Source organism: Argiope bruennichi, chromosome 2 (genome assembly GCF_947563725.1).
Source record: "Argiope bruennichi chromosome 2, qqArgBrue1.1, whole genome shotgun sequence".
Lineage (NCBI taxonomy): Eukaryota > Metazoa > Arthropoda > Arachnida > Araneae > Araneidae > Argiope > Argiope bruennichi.
Genome location: NC_079152.1, coordinates 110810987 through 110832382, shown reverse-complemented (window position 1 = coordinate 110832382; position 21396 = coordinate 110810987). Strand labels below are relative to the sequence as shown.

The 21396-nt window shown below is 30.4% G+C and overlaps 1 protein-coding gene across 1 annotated transcript; it reads right to left on the bottom strand.

The window, feature by feature from the left end:
* Window positions 1-805: 805 nt before the first annotated feature.
* On the bottom strand, window positions 806-20761 carry LOC129962283 (DNA-binding protein RFX6-like). Its single transcript, XM_056076029.1, has 7 exons — window positions 20741-20761; window positions 18222-18329; window positions 16508-16585; window positions 6321-6434; window positions 4485-4534; window positions 2957-3116; window positions 806-967 (listed from the first exon to the last, which is right to left on the bottom strand). The coding sequence occupies exons 1-7, from the start codon at window positions 20759-20761 to the stop codon at window positions 806-808; spliced, it is 693 nt and encodes a 230-aa protein (XP_055932004.1).
* Between the last annotated feature and the right edge of the window lie 635 nt (window positions 20762-21396).

Below are 21396 nucleotides of genomic sequence, written 5' to 3'. Positions count from 1 at the left end.
AACTGTAGTTACGTTGTTTTTAAAACTCATTTTATGAAGAATGATATTTGTCCACTATGTTGCTTCATTCAAACAATCATAACTCAACAAGAAATGAACCACATACAGTTATTTATATATCAAAATAATTTGTATGAAATAGCAAATGTTTTGTCCCTCAATCAAAGTTATATTTATAAAAATAAATTTTTAATAGCTATTTAAAATTTAAAATGACAGAAAAAATCTCGCTTTTTCTATTCATTGTTGTTGAAAAAATTGTTTAAAAAAACTATGTATTTTTATAATTTGATTGAAGCAGACAACATGAAGACTAATATTAGGCATAATTTCCAACTAGAATTGTGTGTCTGTATAAATTAGAATTTAAGATATCATGTTTCAAAAAATAGGCTAATTAGCTCATTAAATATTATTTCATTAATTAATAATGAGTGTAATATGGTTTTTTTCTCACTGAAATGAGTTTAAACATATATTAATGACCTACTGTGAAAAAACTGGATTTTTAAAGTTAAAATTTAAAAAAAAATCTTCTAGTGTGTACGTACACCTTAATAAAGAAACAAATCTGAAATATACTTTTTATTTCCTTTAATATAATTTTGTCCGATAGTTTCCATTTTTATGAAAACAAATCCATTTATTAAAAGTGTAGATTAACATCAATGAAGGAGCTTCGATTTAGATTTATTTAAAATTTCAATATAACCAAAGAATAAAATTTTGATGAATAAATAGCAGTACATTTTTAAACTGCCAAATCTTCATCTTTAATCTATTTTTTTTATCACAGAAAAAAAATTTACTTACTTTGCGCTTTATCGTCCGAGGCTGGTAATAAGTACTTTATAACATAAATATCTATATTTAACAGCCAATCATGTAAAGTTTGTTGTTCTTCAATTTGATTTAATTCTCTGCTCAAGGACAATCGTGGGAACTTATTAAGAGCAGGAAGAGCTACCTTTGAAAACAAAAAAGAATTAATTTTTAACATGATACTTCTTTTATAAAAAAATACATTAAATATAGTTGAAAATATGTATTAAATATTAAATCAGCGAGAGTGGTTTCCCGAAAGGTTCTCACATACTCTCTAATAAAGGTGTTATATCAGAGCACGCCTCGCATACATTTGGCGTACAATAGTTAAGAAATACTAATCTTTGGCGTGCATTTACTACTTTTACTGAATCTATCGTGCCATTCTTGGCGAGTTGTTTGACGATTACACCCTGGCATGCTGATAATAGTATTCGAAAATCGAATTTGTATTTTAGATGTGTTTTTCCCAACCGATTGGAATAAAAATTTAAGACAAAACTACACTTCTAGTCATAAAATCACATAACAAATTTGATATATTAATCATTGCGTTTTGAGTTGTCACTTTTACATATTTCTAAAAGTACAGACCGACAGATGATCAATCCCTTCTTGGTTTTGGTTCAAAATTTGCCAAGTGTCTAAACTATAGATGTTAAATTTTATCTATCTAGCTCTCTTCGCTTTCTAGTTATCGTGATAACAGACAAACAGACATTCTCTGAGCATATTTTGTTGAAAATTTAATAGAAATTTGCAAATTTGGTATAAAGGTTGTTTATTGAATTTTATCCGTCTGTATTAAAGCGTTTTTGAGTTTTCTTCACAGACAGACAGACGGACATTTTGTTTTTCGACTCAAAAGGAGGAGATTCATCAAAATCTCGATTTCGTTCGCATTTTTTGTTGAATACGTATTTTCTCTATGCTATGTAAATGAGAAAATAAAAATTAAATATATATTTTGGAAAAGTACAGTAATGTCTTGATCTAGACTGATCAAATAACGAAGCAGAATTTCCAGACAATTCTTTATTTTACAGCTCTATATATATATACAAAAGAACAACTTGTTCTAATCTCGGTTAAATAAATAGTTATTTACACCTGTAGTAGGAGATACAACAGTCGAAATCGAAGAGTTTCTTGAAACTCCGTTGGTTCTCGGATTCTGAACTCGTGGGCTTAGTCCAACAGTCCCCTAAAATTCGTTTCTTCTCTCCTCCTAAAAAAAAAAAAAAAATCTCGCGCTTTATTTCGGCGACAATCTCCGCCTCTTAATTTACATTGGTCACCTGAGCTCTCTTTCGGCCAATCGGGGTTCAGCAATATGCTCTCTCAGCGGCGCCAGTAGGTCATAGGAAGGTCCTTTCACAAAGAGAAACATCTAGCATCCAGATGTTTGGACATCCCTTTCTCTTTGAAGGTACTATCAATACCTCTTCGACGAGGAATTCCACATGTGGTCTTTCATTGTAGTCGCTCATGAACAGATGCGAGACCACCCAGTGAAAAGATCCACCATCTTGGCTTTCTCGAGGCGTTTAGTAAGTAACAGCGACGACACAGCTGGCTGTAAATGTCTTATCAGTACTGGGAAACGGGGAATGTTACAGTACCTTTTGGTAAATTTAGTCAAAATCTGATACAAATAACTATTTTCATACAATTACCCCAGTGCCAAATTTCATCCACATAGTTTGCTGCATCTTTGAATTGTATACACAAACACACTAATATATATATATATATATTGAAGCGGCTTTATTTTGCCTCGGCGTGATGTAAAATGCCAAATTCAAGGATGGGATTTTCGGCAAGTACTTTTTTTTTATTATTATTAATACGTGGAATCATCATTGAATATATTATATAGATATTTTTTTATATTTCCCTCTTGAAATCAGAGTCTTGCATGAAAATTGGAAATTTCTATACAATCAATTTGATATTATAGAAATTTACAAAATCAGGGAATAAATACTGGTGAAAAGATAATCAAGATGATCCAAGAGAAAATAAAAGATTTTAAACTGCATCGCTAACTTCCAATTGAGTTCTTTTTTTATCACATAATAGTTTCTATATAAGTTGTTCATTTTCATTAAATTGTAATTAGGAAATTTACCTGCGATAAGTGAAGAAAGGCAACGTATCTCTTCAGAGTATTGCAGAATGCTTTGCCTTGTTTCATCTTCAATTCTTTTAATTGAGAAGGCATATTTTCTAAGGAGCATTCCAACCATTTCCGCCAATGCAAAGCAATATTTTGAATCTCACGCAATAATCTGTAAATAAATGCGCAACTTAATTTAATATTTTTTAATATGAAGTTTTATTTATCTATGTTAACCAATATTTGTTATTCAAAACTAATTTAAGGCAAGTATAATTTATAACATTTTAAATTTAAATTTATATATATATATATATATATATATATATATATATATATATATATATATATATATATATATATATATATATATATATATGCATATTTCATAGAACAGAAAGTATTATTTCGCATCTTAAAAAAAATCCTTAAAAAATTGCTAAAATAATGAAAAAATCATACGCCAATTTAATTGTTATCATTTAAAAGATTTTTTTTTTTTTTAATTTTAAAAAGGCTCAAAAATGAGTTTTGTGTTGTAAAGTTTTCGGTATGCAAAGTGGAAAACCACCCAAAGCTTATGTTTTTAACTATCATTTATTCAGTTAATTTTTAATTCATTTTTGATCTTTGAGAAAGGACAACTATTTTTCTAACATTTTGAAGAGCACGTGTGCCAAATTCAAATATCATCAAAACTGAATAGAAATTATATATTCATATAGGGAAAACATAGACAATTATGTGTGTGTGTGTGTGTGTGTGTGTGTGTACACATACATGATAGGGATTCCACTTTGCATTCCGACAACTTTACATCACAAAACTCATTTTTGCACCTATTTAAAATTAAAAAAAAATTCTTTTAAATAATAACTATTAAATTAGCGTATAATTTTTTCATTATTTTAACATTTAATTTTAAGAGTCGAAACAATACTTTCCATGTTGTGAAAATCAAACCCACTTCAAATTCTTGTTGCGAAGCTTTCACGAGATTTTATTCAATAAATATATTCATGTCGCTCTAGGTGAAAACTTATTTTTCATAATGATTATTGTCACACGAGACGTCGTTATTATGCCCCATTTTTTTTTTATTTGTAATAGATATTTAATTTTATTTTTCTTTGAAATTTTATTTTGTAAATATTTTTGGCTAGTTTTATGTTCCTTCTAAAAGATTACAAAAGAAAAAAAAATCGGAAAAATAATGGTGTTTGATTTTTTTGCTATAATAACTCCAAAACCGATTTTCAGTTACTTGCACCTCTGGCGGTTGCCAAAGAAGAGTTGGAGGGGGGAGATGATCGTTTTTTTCCAACACCATCTCGCTTAAGGCTGATATTTCTTGAAGTAATCTTTTGTAGAATAGAGATATATCTAAGAGAAACCTTGGGTAGAATCATTAGCCGCTTGGAGGGTTATTGTGTAGTGCGAATAGCTCTCGTCTAAGACGGCTATTATATTTAAAATTTTTTCATCTTTATATTTTATTTTGGAAGACTTATGTATAAAGAATAATGACTGATACACAAACCTTTCTGGTATCTCCATCATATCGGAAGGTAGCAATATATCTGTTAGAGTCTAAATACAAAAAAAATATTAATAGAAACAATCATTCATCATATTTAATAGAAGATATAATTAGAAATAGCAGGTACATTTCCTAAGATGATACACAATGTAAATATAAAGACTTAGAGGGTTGATAGTAAGTGTGTTTGCCCGTTTTTTAAGTTCTTGGTTTTCATTTAAAATCAAAATATGAAGATAACTCATTGTGCTCCGAATTAAAGTATCGTGCGTATTGTAAAAAAAATTAAATTCTAAATTATGGTATGGTAAAGTATTTTAAGGGTAGTTGAGGTAATCTTTTTAAGAGTTATCTCTTCGAATAATGTATTTAAGATGATTCTATTTAATTTCATTTCCTTTCTGTTTGTAAAGATGACATTTTTATGATGAAATTTTCTCACAGTTTATGATATTCTTCACTTGTGAAGCTGTGCACAGTTGCCCGTTCCTAATGATAATGAAATATTTTAATATTTTCATTCCTTAGTTATCAGTTAATTGAATAATTTTAATGAAATTTTCATTCTGTATGAAAAATGGACGAAAAATTTAATAGGAGACTGTATAGACTGATGTATGTGTGATGATGTGTTATGAAATATTAAATATCTAAAAGCAGAAAATAATAAAAATCAAAATAAATTATACATGAATGACAAATTTAATCATGAACTTCAATGCCGTGGTAATACTGACCATGTGGATGTACTGTCCAAGTGTAGAGGATTTCCAAATACCACTCCACCTACCGTTACTACCTTGTCATTTTTGCATTTTAATGTTATCTTCTAGTTCTTCAAGCATTTAAAAATATTCATTGCACACGCTTCTTTTAGTTTGTACAACTCCAAACATTTGTATTCAAAATTTAATATCTTTAATGAGACCGAATATCCTGTTTGATTGAAAACAAAAATACATAGCCTATCTAAAATAGCACTGTCTAATTTATTTGCTTCCGAGTATACATACAAAATGTGCGTTTCTTTTGTTTCGCTATGCTTTAGAAAGCTTGACTAAGCAGATTTTCAAAATAATCGGAAAACTATGAAATAAATCGTTTGTGAAAATCCCAATTTATATTGTTACAAATTTTGTAAATATTTCTGTAAATATTTGTATTCGTCTTGAAATATCTCAGACATATTTGAAATACTCAGATTCTGGGGCGAAAATCGCGCAATTTTGGCGTATTTTACATAAAAACAGCATTTCCAGTGATTTGGCAACGTGGCGACCTTTTGGCGAGATTCTAGGCGAAAAATAGATAGTTTTGGAAAATTCCATCACCTAAGCCATTATTAAGCGAGATAGCCTAGAATCCTCCAGAACCTTGGCGAAAGTCCTAGATTTTCACGCCAAGTTAGGTATAAGTACCACCGCCCCATTGACCTTAATCATTAGAGAATAGTGAAGACTTGAGTTAATCTAGTGCACAGAAGTTGTTATTTGTCTGTGGCATTAGAGACCTCTGTGTTTGGATGTTGTTTCCTGTTGTATTAGCTGAATTGAAGCTGCGTAATTGTGATTCGTAACTGCTGTAATTTCCTGCAGCTTCTAGAGATTTCTACGAATAAACGTCTTGTAATTTTCGAGAGATTTTTTTATCAACTCTCAATTTACACGAACCCCGAAGCGCGGTACAATATTTTTACATTCAAAACCATGGAGTTAAACATATATTTTTCTCATCATTATCCTGCTATTTCAAGAAACTAAATTCATAAGAATATTTAGAGATTAGCATTAATTTCATGACTTAGTTTCAGAAATAAATAAAATATTTACATCTTACCCGGTGCAAAATAGAGTCACAAACTGGTACTAAGTCGAGAGTGATTGGTTGTTCAAAGATGCTTATTAGATGATCAGGAAACCCTTGCCAGAAGTGAAGCAAAAACAATTGTATCTAAAACAAGCAGATGAATTTATAAACACTTGCTCATTATTTTAACTAATTATTTCTATACAAAATAGTACAACGCCTCAAATTGAAAAAAAAATTAAATATTTAAATACAAATAGTACAACAGCATTTATTCAACAAACCATTATGCTTCAGTTCTGAAAAAATACTTTTAATCCTGATAGAATAATAAAAAAAAAGCGCCTTCAATGTAATTATGACAGCTATAAAAATACATTTTACCATATTTTGTTTCTATATGGATCATATTATTGTGCCCACTATTGGCGCCCAGCATAGGCCCGCCAAATGTGGCGGAATGATCATTATGATCAGTGCAGTGGAAGTATGTTTTCGGGAACGTTTCTTTAATGATCACATCTCACACAAAACAAACAAAAAAACACTAAAGACAAGACAAGGCATCCACACGCGCACATTTAATAGAACAGCATCTCATCTCATTATAATAACAATTGCAGTGCACTATGGGATGCATACCTAATCAGGTATTGCCATCTATTATCCAAAAGAGAAGATAGAGTAATGCAACTGCTATAATATGATTTATAGGATGGAAAGACTGTATTAGATTTAGACTTCCTAATTGTTTTCAGAAGTACATTTATTGATTGAAATAAGATTAAATATTATTTATCGCATTTAAATCTGTTTAAAGGTAAAACTAAGTTTTATGATGAATGAATCAGAGAAATTTTTATCGAGTAATTTTTTTAAAAATATTATTGAATTATGAAAAAAATATTATGTGATACGCACAAGATTACAATGCTAAAGGATTAGATTTTCACTAGTAAAATTTAAAAAAAAAATTGTTTGGCAAAAAAGTTTTTGTATTTGTTGAAGTTTTATCTGTACTATTTAAAGTTCAAATTTAAATCTCATTGCAGCTGAAAGCAAATTAGAAAGATACATAATATAATGAACAAAATATCATAAGGCTTTTATAGTAGTATGAGTTACATGACTATCAAGATTTGAAGTTTAAAAAAATTTTGCTGAAGAAACCATTAAGAGACCAATATACATAAATATTTAATGAAAATCTTAGACAGCATTACTCCTGGTGAGCCAGGTGGTCGTCAGAGACGACCAGTTGTAACTTAATTGGGTTGTGATGGAAGTGGGGGTTCACAGTACAAATAAATAAAAAAAATCTTTGGATTTAATTTTGAACAAACTTATGCCTTAACATCATCACTTGAACTATTTAGCATATACCATTAAAAATTAACCAAAGTTGATTAATTGGCTGAATTCCAAATTGCAGCCCCACTAGATTTAGATATGGAAAGGAATCTGAGATCAAAATTTTATTTGAATTTCAAAGCGTGTAAAGGCATATAAAATGCTGAAGAAAATGAACGTACAGCTTCATGGCTGTGGTATAGAAATCATTTCCGAAATCAATGAAACGATGGAAGATGGCAAAGTATGTAAAAATTTAGTTTTTAATAAATCCATTCAGAGAGTTTATATCTGCTTAGATACTTTCTAAAGAAATGAATAAACTTAAATTGTATAGAAAAAAAAAAGGTTTACAATTTTGCAGGGTTTTTGTTAAGACTGATCATTTCATGCCTTTATCAAATTAATGGAATGCATATTGCTTATTTCTTATAGATTAGAAACCAAATTCTGCAATCTAGCAGTCCAGAAAGTTTTATTAATTTCATAAGAAAACAAATTTTTATAAGGTACAGATTTATTGACTGTAAACATTAAAAAGAAAGGAGGCAGATTACACAGAAATGAGCAATAACGAAAAGATTTTCTTGCATCATGCTAATCTGATTTAGGAAATAACGAAGACAAATAAGAATTTAATAAAAAATATTTATTCAGAGCCTGAACTGCAAAATTTTTCATGATAAGACAAGCGCATTAAAGTTTGGATTTTTAATCTTGGATTCTTAAATAAAAAAATTACTGTTCCACAAATTTTTAAAAATGAATGTTTTATAGCTCTAATTCTGGAGCGAGTTTTACCGATTTATCAAACAACAATTGCTTCATTTTAGGCGCCTGTTTTAATTGCTTTGTTACAATTTGGTCTTTCTTTTTTATTGCCAGCTCTAATTGTTTTTTGAGTTTCTGTATTTCCACTTGATATTTCATTGCCTTTTCCTTTAATTCTTGCAAAATAGGTCTGTTTTTCTCACTGTCATCTCTGTCAGACAGAAATCCTGACAACTTCTTCGTTTGCTCTTTTTTAAACTGAATCTCTAAGAGAAGCTTTTCATTTGAATCTTTCAATCTTGCATTTTCTAGAAGTTTATCTTTCAAAATCTTCTCTAAATAACAAGAGTTGTTAGAATTGTTTGATTTGATTCTTAATTCAATATCATGCATTTTTGTTGACATTTCCTTTTGCATAGTGTTGTTTTGATCTAATAATAGATTTTTCATGTTTTTGAAACAGTTTTCGACAGATATCAACACAGAATTTTGAATAAATTGACACAAAATCAAACTTTCTTTTGCTTTACTAATTAATATTTTCAGTAAGACAATTGAAGCTTCTGCGGCTAAGATTTTCAAGGATTTCGGTTGATTTTCCATTTTAGCTGAAATTAACAATTTAGGTATTAAAGACCTTTCAATTGATACAAAAGTTAAGAATTTATTATCTAATTAGAATTAAGAATATTCTCCCCTCGATTTTTCGGGGTACTTGTTTATTTTTAAGGCTCCCCCCCCCACAATAAATTGCCAAAAGTAAACTGTGGCATGCTTCTCGATTCGCGATCTTGGCATTATATGAATATTAAGTTAATATGGAAATATAAACCTCTTGGCGTAATTTGGAAATCGCCAAGTAAACCAGGTGCCCTAAAAATAAACAAGCACCCTTTTTCACATACTTACACGGTATAGCACATTTTGTGTTTGATTTCACAACATAATGAAATGAATACAACCAACGAGCACATTTTTAAAAAAAATAAAAATCATTAGTTTTGGTGCCAAAATAATGTTTAACTAGTTAGTTTTTCCAGTTAAAGTCTTTTAATATCAAGGGCAAACAAAAATAATTGTTTGTTGACAGATTTAGAACAATATTAGTTATAAGGGAGAGTTATATTGGAGGTTGCTTTGCCAATAGTACCTTTGACCAAATTGACAGATTTTTTACCAACTATTTGAAAGTTTTAAAGTGTTTGCATTTCCTTTGTCTTGGAACGAGAATTTGGAGGAATGTTGAGAATCTTGAGGATATTTTCTTAAAGTGGTGGCCTGCTCCTCGTTTAACAGGATGATAGGTATACGGGAAGATGAGGAGGAAGGTCAGAGATTGACTACTTTGTGGCTGGGGGCCAACCGCCTCGAAAAGGAAGTCAGTTCGGTGAATCGGCAGGCGTTATGGATGGATTATGACAGACAGCAGTTGGCCACAACAAATCCTGTCGATACTGCTTCGTTCATTAATGGCGTGGTGGTTGGTGTATACAAGAAGTGCCTTTGACTACTTCAGTCTATGTTGACGATAATTTGGAAATTCATGCGTTTTGAGCCAAGATTATCCACCAAATGCTTAATTTAACTTGCTGCTTTTTGAAAGAAATGCTTACTATACCTAATAAAACTGTTTATTTGATTCCATTACTGAAAAGTAAGTAATAAAGAAATTACTTTTTGCCTCAGAACATTTCTTGATACTAATAAGAAATTATAATAGTATGTGCAGATTGAAGACTGAATAGCAATCTTCTTTAACGCGAACTCTAATTTTTCTATTTCAAACATAGAATGAGTTATAGAAGTTTAAATGGGAAACTGTCTCATATTATGTTTTTGAAATCGTGAACTTTTGATCAGGTCAGTGTCACAATAGTTCTTATTTAGAAGGACTTGTGATAGTTAATCTAAGATGATTTTTTCAAATTTGTCTGATCGTTGATAAATTGTCCCTGCTATCTCTATTTGATCCTTGGTTTTATGATCTGTTTCATAGGATTTCAACTGCAATTAAAAACCAGGGGGAGTAGTCCCCAAGACTTTCTCCCTTACTTCCGAATAAATGTGTTATATTGGAGAACACCCTGCATGACATTGGAGTACAATAGTTGCGAAATATTAACTTTTGGCGTGAATTTAGCATTTTTACTAAAACTTTCGTATTATCCTTGGCGAGTTATTTGGCGATTAATCCCTGACATGCAGTGAATGATATCCGAAAATCGAATTTGTGTTTTAAACCCGTTTTTCCCACCTGATTAAAACAAAAATTTGACACAGAACTACACTTGTAGTCATAAAATACCATATCAGATTTGATATATTCAAGTCATTGCAATTTTGAATCATCGCGTTTACATGTTTCTGAAAGTACAAACAGAGTCAATCGTTTGTCGGATTTGGCTCACACTTTGATAAGTGTCTACACTATAGACATTAAACTTGTGAACCGAATCTTATCTCTATAGCTCTCTTTGCTTTGTAGTTATCGTATTAACTTATATTCGAACAGCTAGACAGACAGACTTTCTTTGAATGGATTTTGCTCATAATTTTATAAAAAAAACTATAGAACTACTTTAGCAATGCATTTGGCTTCTGGGTTTGCCGTCACCAATACAAAAGGAAGATGAACCTTGATTGCTAACAAAAGTGCAAGGAATAATAGCTACGAGCCTACAGTAACTTTTTAAGAAATAAAAATTCTAAAAGTGATAATAGATTTTCATACAAACTATAAAGATGAGTAAAGATTTTCCTCATTCACAGTAGATTCTAGAATAATGAATTTACAATCCCACCTCTCATAATAAATAAATCGCATAACGAGCAAAATGTAAAATAGTGACTCGCTGAACGAGCGATGTTTCGCAGAACGAGTGCGAAAAGACATGCGACATCACATGCTGGAATGTCTTGTATTAGTCTGAGTTGAGCGCTTGTTTGAAGAGAACCTTTATAATGTTTACAGATAAGAAATTTTGCACAGACTGTCGTAGTCGAACTCAATTCTGAGAGGTTTGAGCGAGCCCTTGCGGAGACTTAATCCATGAGATGTTGAAGATTATGGGAGTAGAGGTGGACGGCAATGACACCGTTGAGATGGGAGAAGAATATAGCCAGAACTACCGAAAAACTTATGGAGCGGCACTCTGAATCACCGCAAAACGCTGCGAATGAAATTTAGTCAGCAGAAGAAGAAATAACAAACGCAATAATTTGTCAATGAAATAAGGGAAATGTTAAAAACATGGAAATTATTGCATCTTAAGTTGAGACCCGATAAGATAGTAACTATTTAATTAAGATGCTGTGTTACATTTTCGCCAACTTTTAAAGCGTAGCAAAAAAAAAAAAAAAAAAAAAAAAAACACGTCTTTAGAAAATTTTTTTAAAAAATACATGCATTATAAATAATAAATTACATCATTATGAATTTGTTTGAATATATTTTTTCCCTGGAATGGTACCCATTGTCCTATAGAAAAAATTGTTTCGCTTAACGTTGTTTCTAAATACGAGTAAGATGCGGGAACGAAATGTGCTCGTTAATCAAGGTTCCAGTGTATTTTAAAAGGAATTAATCTTTTAAAACTGCGGAATCTTGTAAATAACTTGTCCTTGTATAAAAACCCGTATTTTATTAAAAAATAATGGGTTATTGTTTTATGACTAAAATTCATTGCTTCTTTAAATAAAAAATCATGTTCATAATTTAAATAATAAATCTTCTCATAATAATGGTCAAAGGTCATTGCACAGTCAAAGCATGGTCATTGCATGGTCAAAGATACAATACCATTGACTACCGTGTAAGGGTTTTTAAAAAATCGTAAAAATAATAAAATTGAAAATCTTGGTCTTTCAAAATATATAATAATTGCAAAATTAAGTTGAGTTAAGGCCAGACAGAAATGTGGACATGAAGCCAATAAAAAAAAAATTAATAAGTAAAAAATTAATCAATCAAAAGTGCAACACTCTTTTATAAGTCAAAAATGTTGATGCAAAGGTTATTTTTAATTTTTATATGCGAAGTTTACAAAGAGAAAGTATCTGATTTGGAGATTTTGATGAAAGATGTGTAAGTAAAAGCATTAAAGAAAAGTAAAACCTGAGTAAGGAAAAACAATTTTAGAATTATATTTATGTCTGCATACATTTCTTAGATTTAGTTAACGATGGAGTAATTGTAATTATTATGGAGAGGTATCCTGGTTTCCTCTGTACTTGTAATAGAATGGCATATGGTATGTGATTCTAACACCGAATCAGGTATTCTATTAGCAGACTTACTTCTATTATGAAATTTTTGATCAAAACAGACATTAAGAAAAGAAACTTTCACTAAAATCACACATAAGTTTCTTTACTTATCAACGAAACTAAGAAAAATTAAACAGATCAACAAGATTTTTTTAATGCTCACATTGATATTCATATTGCATGAAAAATATTACATGCATTTCCAGTTATGGTATTCATTTAAGCTTGTGTTACTAAATAGTCTTGAAAAAAATATTAAGTTCAGTGTTTTCATCAAAACTGTCGTCTGTATTTAAGAATAACTTCATTTAAAAGTAATGGAAACAGAGAAAAAAAATATGCAAAGTAGAGTGTCTATTTTTGAGTAAAGATGAAAGTAATGTCTCTCAACTTTATTTTAGCAAATATTGTCTGCAGAAAATGCTAAATCTTTTAATGAGGTTCGCATAAATTCCATATCCTTGAAGAGCATTTGATTTTTTTCAATACCCGAAACAGGTTGCTTTTTTGTTTTTCCATTTAGGATTTTTGCTCCCAGAAATTACATCCAGAAAATCAAATTCAGAATTTGAGGTAATTGTTTATTTTTATAATTCCCACGTTTACTTGGCGATTTTCAAATTGCGTCAAGATTTCCAAGCTGTATTATAAGTAACATGCCAAGACAATGAAACAAATAAAGGCCTAAGTGAAGATTAGTGTGCACCAGCAGTTTGTCGCCAATATTGCAAACCATCGAATCCCTCTTATAGCAACCATACTGCTGTTTTGTTTACTACTTTTTGCAATGGTTGAGTTGTACATAAACTACAATTACATTATGAAAAATGTTAAATTAAAAATATTAAAAAAATGTCGATTAAAGATTTTAATTTTGTTCTTTATTAAAATTAAAATTTATTAAATAAAAAAAGTTAAGCTTATAATTAAAAGTTATTTTCTTCTTTCTTTTTTTAATGTGAATACGAACAGAAAATATTTATTCTTTTGCAATTTTTAATTGTCAGTATGCGCTTTAAAAAAATCGTCTGCATTCTCACTTTAAAAGACAGCTGCAATGGAATTCTTAGCAGTTCTCTTAATTCTTTTGGTGTTATAACCGTTGGTTCCCTTCATAATTTGTTATGTCGGGAGTATTTCGAACCTGTAGAATGGATGAAGGGTGAGTTAAATATGCATATATATATATATTTGATGAAGTTAGGAAAGGATGCTTGTTTGAAATTTTGTATGGAGAATGTTCCGATTGCTTATTTCTCCGTTTTTTCTTTTCTCTTGGTTATGTACAGTTTCTGTTATCCACACAGTCTTTATGTTCAATGTGCTAGCGAAGCTACTAGGTTCCCGCTCCCGCTGCTAGCGAAGCCGTAGGATGTTTTTTTTAAGTTACAAAAATTCTGCCCGGTGACTTCTACAGATGCCTTCAAGGTACCGGGCAGTATGAAAAAACAAACAAACAATATTTATCAGTAAAATGTCCTAATTAGATGGCGGGAAATGGTAACCTTAACTGTTCCGCGGAAGTATTTGTTTATTTTGTCCGCCATCTTTATTGGCGACTTGGCATTGTTGGCGCAGCTGGGTGTACACTAAAGTTCACTTTTACACAAATAAATATTCAGTTTAATACTTTTAAATATTTTTAAACCTTTGGGTTAAAAATATTATACAGAAATTCTAGTAAGACTAATGTCCAGTTTCTCTATAGGAAACAAAAATTGTGGCAAACATCTAAAAACTCGCCCAAACCCCGGAACATTTGATGACTACCAGAAATGGTAGCAAACGGCTTTTAAGGTTGCAATAAAAAATTGTCAAAATTACATTTAGCAAACAAAGGGAGTGAGCGGGAAAAAGAAAGAAAGAAAAAAAAAAAAAAAAGGAAGGAAGAAAGAAATTTTTAAAAATTCTGCTTTGGTGAAAGGATCAAACTAAAGTTTCTAAGCCGGGATGAAATTTTTTTATCTTGAAGTTATTTTAGTCATTCATGTATTTTCTTGTAAGACATCGAAGTAAAAATTAATTCAAATGACTCATTCACCATATCAAAACTTTAGATTGGCCGAGAAATATTTCAAAAGAAGAAAAGAGAAACAATGAATTAATATTTCGGAGCTTACTTAAAAGTACTTTCTTCTCTGTCAAAAATCTATTACATTCTATTTAAATTATAACATATATTACATGAAGCAAATTTTTAATTAATTCGTTGGGAATATTTTCCTTATTAAAATATTTCTGCTTCAAAATTACGACACTGATTGATTTTTTTCGTACTTGTATTGCCATACATAACTAAGAAATTATGATCAGTAACAAAAAATATGATTAAAGTATTTGAAAAAGAATTTTAAAATATGTATTTATTTTGAGCAATTCCTTCAAAGAATTTTATGTTGTGCACTCAACTAGGTAAAAATATTCTTGTTTTTGATTTCTTAAGATTTTCAAATTGTATTTGCTAATGAAATATTATTATGAAAGTTATTCAAGGGTTTTTGTAATCACTGAAGTCTAATACAATGACCTTTAATTACAGGATTTGTTTCCCTATAGTATTATATATAAATTTCGCATTTGCAATCCATAGTTAAATATATATACCAATCTTGATTTTGAATTTTACTGGCACAAGAGCATTTCAATATCAAACAGCATGTGCTTTTTAATCGAATGCGTAATTACACATAAAAAGGGAAATTACGTTATAGGGAAAAATCGGGACAATACGGCAGTGAATCACATGACCAGACCAGCCAATCATGTTCGAGATGGCCAACCTGGAGCCGAAGGATATAGCCGCCTATTAAGCTAACTAGTTTGTATTCACCAGCCAGCTAATTCAGATTTGCTTGTAATGCTTGCAACTGCTTTCACCAAATATGGTTATAACGCAAGCTTTTTTAATTGGGATGCAATCATATAATAGAGAATTACTTTTCATTTTAAGGATCTCGGGTTCGTAATTAAAGTTTGAAAGAATGCGATTCAACAGTAATTATTATGCAAAATAATGCCTACTTCAATACATTGCACAGCAGACTACTTATTAATATATTTATATATTTTGGGAAACAAGGCTTAGAATATATCTTTCTTAATTTTATAGGCTGGTATACTATCTGTAAAATACAATGCATATGGTGTGAAGATCGTTTAAAATGATCCGCTGAGCACAGAATGAAATCCAGATTTTTAGATAATTTTAAATAGATTTATAATTAAAAATGAAATGAACATTTAATATTTTTCATTAATAGCTTTACAGTATATGATCGCACAAGAACTATATTTGCACCAATTTAATATTTAAATAATAAGTTTTTCAATAATATAAGTTTTTTTTTTATATTTCCATACAATTTTTTCTTTAATTTTAACAAATTTTTAAGTGCATCTGAAGCATGCTTTACGACAATCTTTTTCAACCAAATGAGTTCGATTCAAATTCTATGGAACAATTAATTAAAATTGTAATAATCATTCAAAATGAATTTTTTTTTCGGGTGAACCGGTGTTTAACCCCCTTCTTCGCCAAGTTGCGATAACGCGCCAAAGCTGACAACCACCAGACTGGCAAACCTATTATCTTTCGCCTTTATTATGCGCTATGATTGGACATCTGCTCCCTCGCTTTTGAACATTTCGCAAAACGCGACGCAAGACCGTTGTTGGCGAGTTGGCGGTTTTTGAAAATTTTGCCAAGCAGGGAGTTAAACTCCGGTCGTACCTTTTTTTCAACATTATAAATCGGGAAAAAAAAAAAAAAAAAAAGGAGAAAGGGAGGAGAGCCTCAAACAAGGTATGTAAAAAACTTTTCAAAAGCTTACTTCTTCGAAATTCCCACTGATGGTGATATCTACTATGCATTGGCAATGCATTTTGTACATCGTTAGGAATATTCTGAGCTGAAATTTCAAATAAATAGAGTAAGACTTTGTGTTTCATATTCTCTATATTCTCTGTTTGTAATTAGTTATTTAACAAAAAGGAAAGAAAAAAAAATCGACTTTTTAAAGAGAATCAAAACGAAGCACGATTGAACACAGTCATGTAATCGAGAACCTGTGTTTAATGGATTCCAGGGTTATTATTATAATCTCAAGCAGCATTTATGAGGTTTTCTGCGCAAGTTTAAATCAACTCCAATTCTTTGCAGAGCAGACTACTTATAATTCAATTAGTGTTGGAAAATGCAATATTATATCTTTTGGTACATTTCGGTTATAACTGCGACCAAAAAGTATCACGAGAAAAATTTCGCCAAATTATAAAATTGTACTCATGTACATTGTTATTTATTATGAAAAGTTTTGAACATTCGAATCACAAGCTTCTAATACATAGTTTGACTACTGAAATCTCCAAATTGGCGAAATTTTTTCTTGGCGCATTTTGGCCGCTGTTACAACCAAGTACCAATCTTTTTTTTATATCGTTTACAGAAAATAGCCATATCTTAAAATGTATCTTTTGAAATTAGTTTCCGAAAGCATTACTGCTCCCGATTGAGACATACTATATGGCAAAATAATATGAATATTTTCCAAAGTTCAAGGAACATATTAAATTTATCGAATTTCAATTTTTCACATGAAGTTGTTAAATGTCATTTTAGACCGAACTATCAAAATTATTGAATTTTGAAAAATGTTCGATGCATTTCATCATTTATATAATCTAAGCTTTTGTCTACAGTTTTAAAAGTAACTGTGCTATCTAAGTGAATAAATAAGAAATCAAAAACGGAATATTGCATATCTATATTATAACTAAATTTCTCAATAAAAATGTGGAATAATTATAAGTAAAATTTTGTTTTAAAAACCCTCAATATCTTTTAGAGAATTGCTAGAAATCAATTTTTTTATTTTAATGTTTACAACTTTTTGAAACATTTGCTATATAGCAAATAATAGTACAATTCAAACACACGAACACATATAAATTAAGATGGGATTTTAAGGTCGCACTTATTCCAAAATAAAATTGCAAAAACGTGTTTATTAAGGCTATCTGTCTTTTTTAAATTTTTGAAAGAATTTTCGCTGTTAATTTTAATTTTCACTTCAAAAGTTATGATTTCGCAAAGCATATTGATTTGAAGGTAATATTACCAATGAAGACAAATCAGATATTTTCTTAATTTTATCAATAAATCTATTCTACTGAATTTTGTGACACAAGTGAAATATTTGAAATGCAACTTCAAAATTTCTCTATTTTAAATTGAAACGAATTTTGAATAAAACCTTAGTCAGTTATTTGAACGCTAAGTAATATCAAGTGAAGATCTAGTTGTAAAATATAAAAGATTAATCTGCTGGCTTAGAGGTCAAGAGAAATATCAATGAAAACATTTTGGTTTCAATAGCAATAATAATTTTTTATATACTTTTTATTATAACTGCATTAATGAATATTTCATTCATGCAGTTTTGGATATCTTTCTATTCTCTTTTATATTCTAGATTTAACTTACAATAGTTGCTATTTTTTTAAAAAAAACTATCAATAAAAAAAGTAGAAAAATCTTCATTTTACCTTTTCTTTGAGATCTAAATTTGTTATTAGAAGATCACTGACATCAGGAAAATTCGGCAAAAGTGTCCCAGTTTTTGAAGTCAAGGAAAACTTCTTGGGAGATCCAAGCTGAAAGAAATAATCGAACCATTAATTTGAAATACCATAGTATGATAATGTTTTAGACTTGATTCATCTGTCTTTATGTTATTTTTAAAAATTTAATCTTAATTACTCAGAAGCAAAAACAAACTCTAAACAAACAATTTAATGGAAATTTGAATCTCTTATCGAAAGTATCATAGCATAAAGGTGTTTTAGAATTCATCTGTCTTGAAAATATTTATAGAAATTTCTCTTTTTATATAAAAAAAATAATGTGCTGTAAAAAATGTTATGAACAACGTCGTAACATGCAATTATATGAATATAGTAAATAAAAGAAATCAAAATTATAGCTAAAAATAAACTCGGAAATATTTTCAAAAAATTATTAAAATTAATGAAAAAAATAATGCTATAAGTAAAACTAATATCACCAAGAAACTGTTTTTTTGTTGTTGTTGTTGTTTTTAAATTTTAAAGTATGTATAAATGTTTTCCTGCTTATCACATAACGCATCGCATCAAAATAGTACATGTTGTAAACAATTTCATGTTAAAAATAAACCAGAGGGAGTGGTCTTTCCAAAACTTTCTCGCATATTCTCTAATAAACTTTTCATGCCAGAGAATGCCTTGCATGGCACTGGCAAACAATATTTACGAAATATTAACATTTAGCGTGAATTTGGCATTTTTACTGAATCTATCGCGTCATTCTTGGCTAGTTATTTGGCGATTAATCCCTAGCATTCTTTAATAGTATCCAAAAAATCAAATTTGTGTTTTAGACATGCTTTTTATCAGCCCATTGAATCAAAAATTCGATACATAATTGAACTTGTAATCACAAAATCCCATATCAAATTTGATATATTTCAGTCATTGCGTTTTCGAATTATCATGTTTATATGTTTCTGAAGGTACAGACTGACAAGCGATCAACCCATAGTTGGATTTGGCACAAAATTTGAGAGGTGTCTACATTATGTATGTGAAATTTGGGTATTGAATCTTATCTATCTAGCTCTCTTCGTTTTGTAATTTTCGAGTTAATTTATATTCAAACAGCCGGACAGGGACTTCTTCAGAACAGACTTTACTCAAAATTTGATAGAAATTTGCAAGTTTGGTGTAAAGACCGTATTCAACGCCTAGATCAAAGTATTTTTGAGTTATCTTTGTCACATGCAGAAAGACGGACATTTTCCAAAAATGTTATTCGCACCCAGGGTGGTCTAAATCGTGGAAATTGCCAAAATCTCGATTTCGAATTTTTCGACGATTACTATTCTTTCTTTTTACAAAGTACGCGATAAATTAAAAATTCAGTTCTTAAGAAATATCTTTCATTTCTTATAAAAATCGTCCTTTTAGCTGCAAGTGTCACATGCTGACTTTTATTTTCAAATACCTTTTTTAAGATCCACTTTCATACTAAAAGATGTACAGACAAATAAAAATTAATGTTAATGAAATAATTAACAATGAAGTCTTTATATCCCAAATTGGTACTTTCCATTAGCAGGTCTCAAAACAATCTGCCCAATCCTAGCAATAAATATTGGTGCCAACTGAATAACGCAAACATTCAAACTTAGTAACGATTGGAAACTTTGCCAATGGAATAGCACCCCCAAAAATTATTTTAAAAATTGGAACTAACGTATAAACAGACGTATTCACAGAGTTAAAGGTATGTAGCTTTTCCTTATACGCAACCCCCCCCCCAGGGGCACCTCGAAATGAGGATGAGATACTTCCGGCATGGTGGTTGGATCTCGCCACCCTGGAGGGTACACTAATAGGTGGGGGATCTGACTCCTCCCATCGATGATGGGACGTTCTTCCTTCGGGGAGGGTTGTACCGTGGCCGGTGACGGCCCTTAGGATTCAACCACAGTTCCCACCAATGTTGCTGTTGCGGCGGTCCGGTCATTCAGTTTTTATGGTTTTAATCCGTGTGCCTTCGTGGCGGGTCGAAGAGTTAGATGGCTGACTTTCCTTATACGCACATATAGTGCTTTAATTTATCGATATTCTTTCTTATGACTGTTTTATACTTTCTCGTGTACGAGGTATTAAGTATTGTAATCTTCAAAAATTTCGAGCTTGCGATTTCGATAAATCTTTGCGTTTTAGACATCTCTTGAGTTCGAAAAAAACATTTTTGAAAAAATGTCTGTCCGTCTATCCGGCCATCTGTTTGTGACAAAGATAATTCAAAGATGCTTTGAGCTAAACGGATGAAATTTGGTATATGATCTTTCACCAAATTTGTGTAGATTTCTATCAAATTTTGAGCAAAATCCATTCAGAGGAAGTCTTTTTGATCGGTTGTTTGAATGTAAGTTAATAACACGATAACTATAAAACGAATAAATCTAGATAAATAAAATTCGGTATACAGATTTGACATCTGTAGGGCAGACACTTACTAAATTTTGAGCCAAATCCATCAAGGGCTTGACTGTCTGTCGGTCTGTACTTACAGAAACATGTAAACGCGATCATTCAAAAACGCAGTGACCAAAAAATATCGAATTGGATGTGGAATTTTATGACTACAAGTGCAGTTTTATGTCAAATTTTTGTTTCAATCGGTTGAAAAGAAGCGTCTAAAACCCAAATTTGATTTTCGGGTACTTTTAATCGCATGCCAAGGATTAATCACTGAAAGAATCGCCAAGGATCACACGATAGATTCAGTAAAAATGCTAAATACACGCCAAAAGCTAATATTTTGTAACTATTGTAAGACAATGCCATGGAGGTCGTTCTCTGGGATAATGCCTTTATTAGACAGCATGCGAGAAAGTTTTGGAGAGACCACTAACTCTGGTTTATTTTTCAATGAGATAGTATACCACGATATTTATTGAATCTGAACTATCGCTCCATCCGTTTTAATTGACATTAATTCTGTAATTGGTTAATAAGACCATCTCATTCTAAAAATGAATTCGTTTTATCACTTTTCTGAGGTGTCTTTTTCTTTCTGTATTTGTCGCCCATCAAAATCCCTCTTTGACAGACAGTAAATGCCTGCTAGCGATTCGAATTTCATTGTATCTTTATGGTAGTCAATTTTGTT